General features: G+C 53.1%; 1 protein-coding gene across 1 annotated transcript; it reads left to right on the forward strand.

Annotated features, from left to right (window-relative positions):
* Positions 1-486: 486 nt before the first annotated feature.
* On the forward strand, positions 487-1,107 carry NGA_0088700 (myst esa1-associated factor 6-like protein; the record flags this gene model as incomplete). The annotated part of the gene is made up of 1 exon (XM_005855246.1): positions 487-1,107. The coding sequence occupies one exon, from the start codon at positions 487-489 to the stop codon at positions 1,105-1,107; it is 621 nt and encodes a 206-aa protein (XP_005855308.1).
* Between the last annotated feature and the right edge of the window lie 577 nt (positions 1,108-1,684).

Consider the following 1,684-nt stretch of genomic DNA (forward strand, 5'->3'; position numbering starts at 1 on the left):
AGCAAGAAATAATGCCATAAACACGGGGCTGGGCTACGGTGCCACGCTTTTACAACGTCTACGCGCTCGTCATATTTCCAGCAACAATAACAAGACATGTTGGAATAGCATTGTTGCGCATGAGGGCAGGCGATGCCTGTCTGTCTGGTGTCCCGAGGCACGTTTGCCAACCCCGCCACCCAACGCGTCAGACTGTCCGAGCACCCAAAACGACACAATCTCATTCATAAACGCCTTTAAGCCAAGCACGACGGCATGGAGCCGAGAACCTGGTGCCTGAGGCATCGGTCGTCTAACCAGAATTCTAGGACAAGGCTTCTGTCTATTTCTTTCACGTCCTCTTAGGACACGCGTGAGGGACTCTCCTTCGCCCATTTCTTGTGATCATAAAATTCATCAAGCGCCCTCGCTCATTGCCTCCCAAGACATGTAACCATGTCCCACCCACGCACATCCCATCCATCGCACGGTACAGGATCATAAATCATGTCCTCTGGTGTTTCACTGCCCGACAAGGTGCCAACTCCGGCAGTGCATGCTGGCCATAGCACCTCGTTCCCGCTTCCCACCCTCCCTGCCTCCGCATCGCCTGCTTCGACCAGCGCCCTGCCCCCGCTCCCGCCGGGCCTAAGCAACAAAGGACTCAGTCCTGAAATGGAGGAAATCCTGCGCGAGCAAGCCCGGGTCGAACAGTTGCTGGGGCAGGTGGAGGCCGAAATTGCCAAACGTGAAGATGACTACTTCGAACGGACTGCGCACGGCAACATTGTGCGGGGGTGGGAGGGTGTTTTGGATAACAAGCCCCCACCCAAGCGTAGGTACGAAGGAAGAGAGCGTGTTTTCACGTGGTCAAGCTACACGTACTGGTCCCGGCACGGGGCAGGGGCGCAATTGCAAAAGCAAACCAGCGACGCCTCTTTGGACGGATCGAAGGGCTTTGCGGACGGGGAAGAAGGCGTGAAGCGGAACCGTGTGTCTGTGGTGATGCCAAGCCCACGGGACCCGAAAGTGATGGCGGCAAGGAGGCGAAAGAAACGGCAGCAACAGCGTCGAAATCATGCCGGCATGGGGGAAAGCAGCGAGGACGACGAAGAGATGTTCATGTAAAAAAAGCAACCACAAGATAAGCCTTGCCCGGCATGAATCGACATCGATTTGCCATATTCGGGTGGACCTGATTCCCTTTGCTTTGTGGAATTTTCTGGAATCTTCTCGAGATTTGATCTAGCAAAGTTTCGAGGAACATGAAAAGCGAGGCTGTAAAGGGTTGAGGAGGCGCTTCAACCTGACAGCTCCGGTCTGCATAGACAAAACCGAGCCCTTCTCTGCCTCGTCCCATTCTCCTTTCGAACAATCTTCCCGTGCACGTCCCGTCACGCCGTTACATATCACATTTTGTACATCATATCTTATATATCTATTTCATCGATCACAAGTTAATACACAACGTGGATCGATCTATCTCCCGCGGCGTCCCGTCGCGCCGTTACAAATCACATCTTTTTGTATATGCGCTATATACACTACACTTATTTGACGCATCGTATGTAATATACTAAAAAATTATCTATCATCCTCCCGTAACGTCCCCATCCTGGGTCCCCTGCACATATCGTTTTTGAGAGCCCTCCCGCCTCGCATCCGAAGTACTGGGGTGATTCCAAACTGATCACCACCGTGGACG

The sequence above is a fragment of the Nannochloropsis gaditana genome (assembly GCF_000240725.1).
Source record: "Nannochloropsis gaditana CCMP526 unplaced genomic scaffold scaffold249, whole genome shotgun sequence".
Lineage (NCBI taxonomy): Eukaryota > Eustigmatophyceae > Eustigmatales > Monodopsidaceae > Microchloropsis > Microchloropsis gaditana.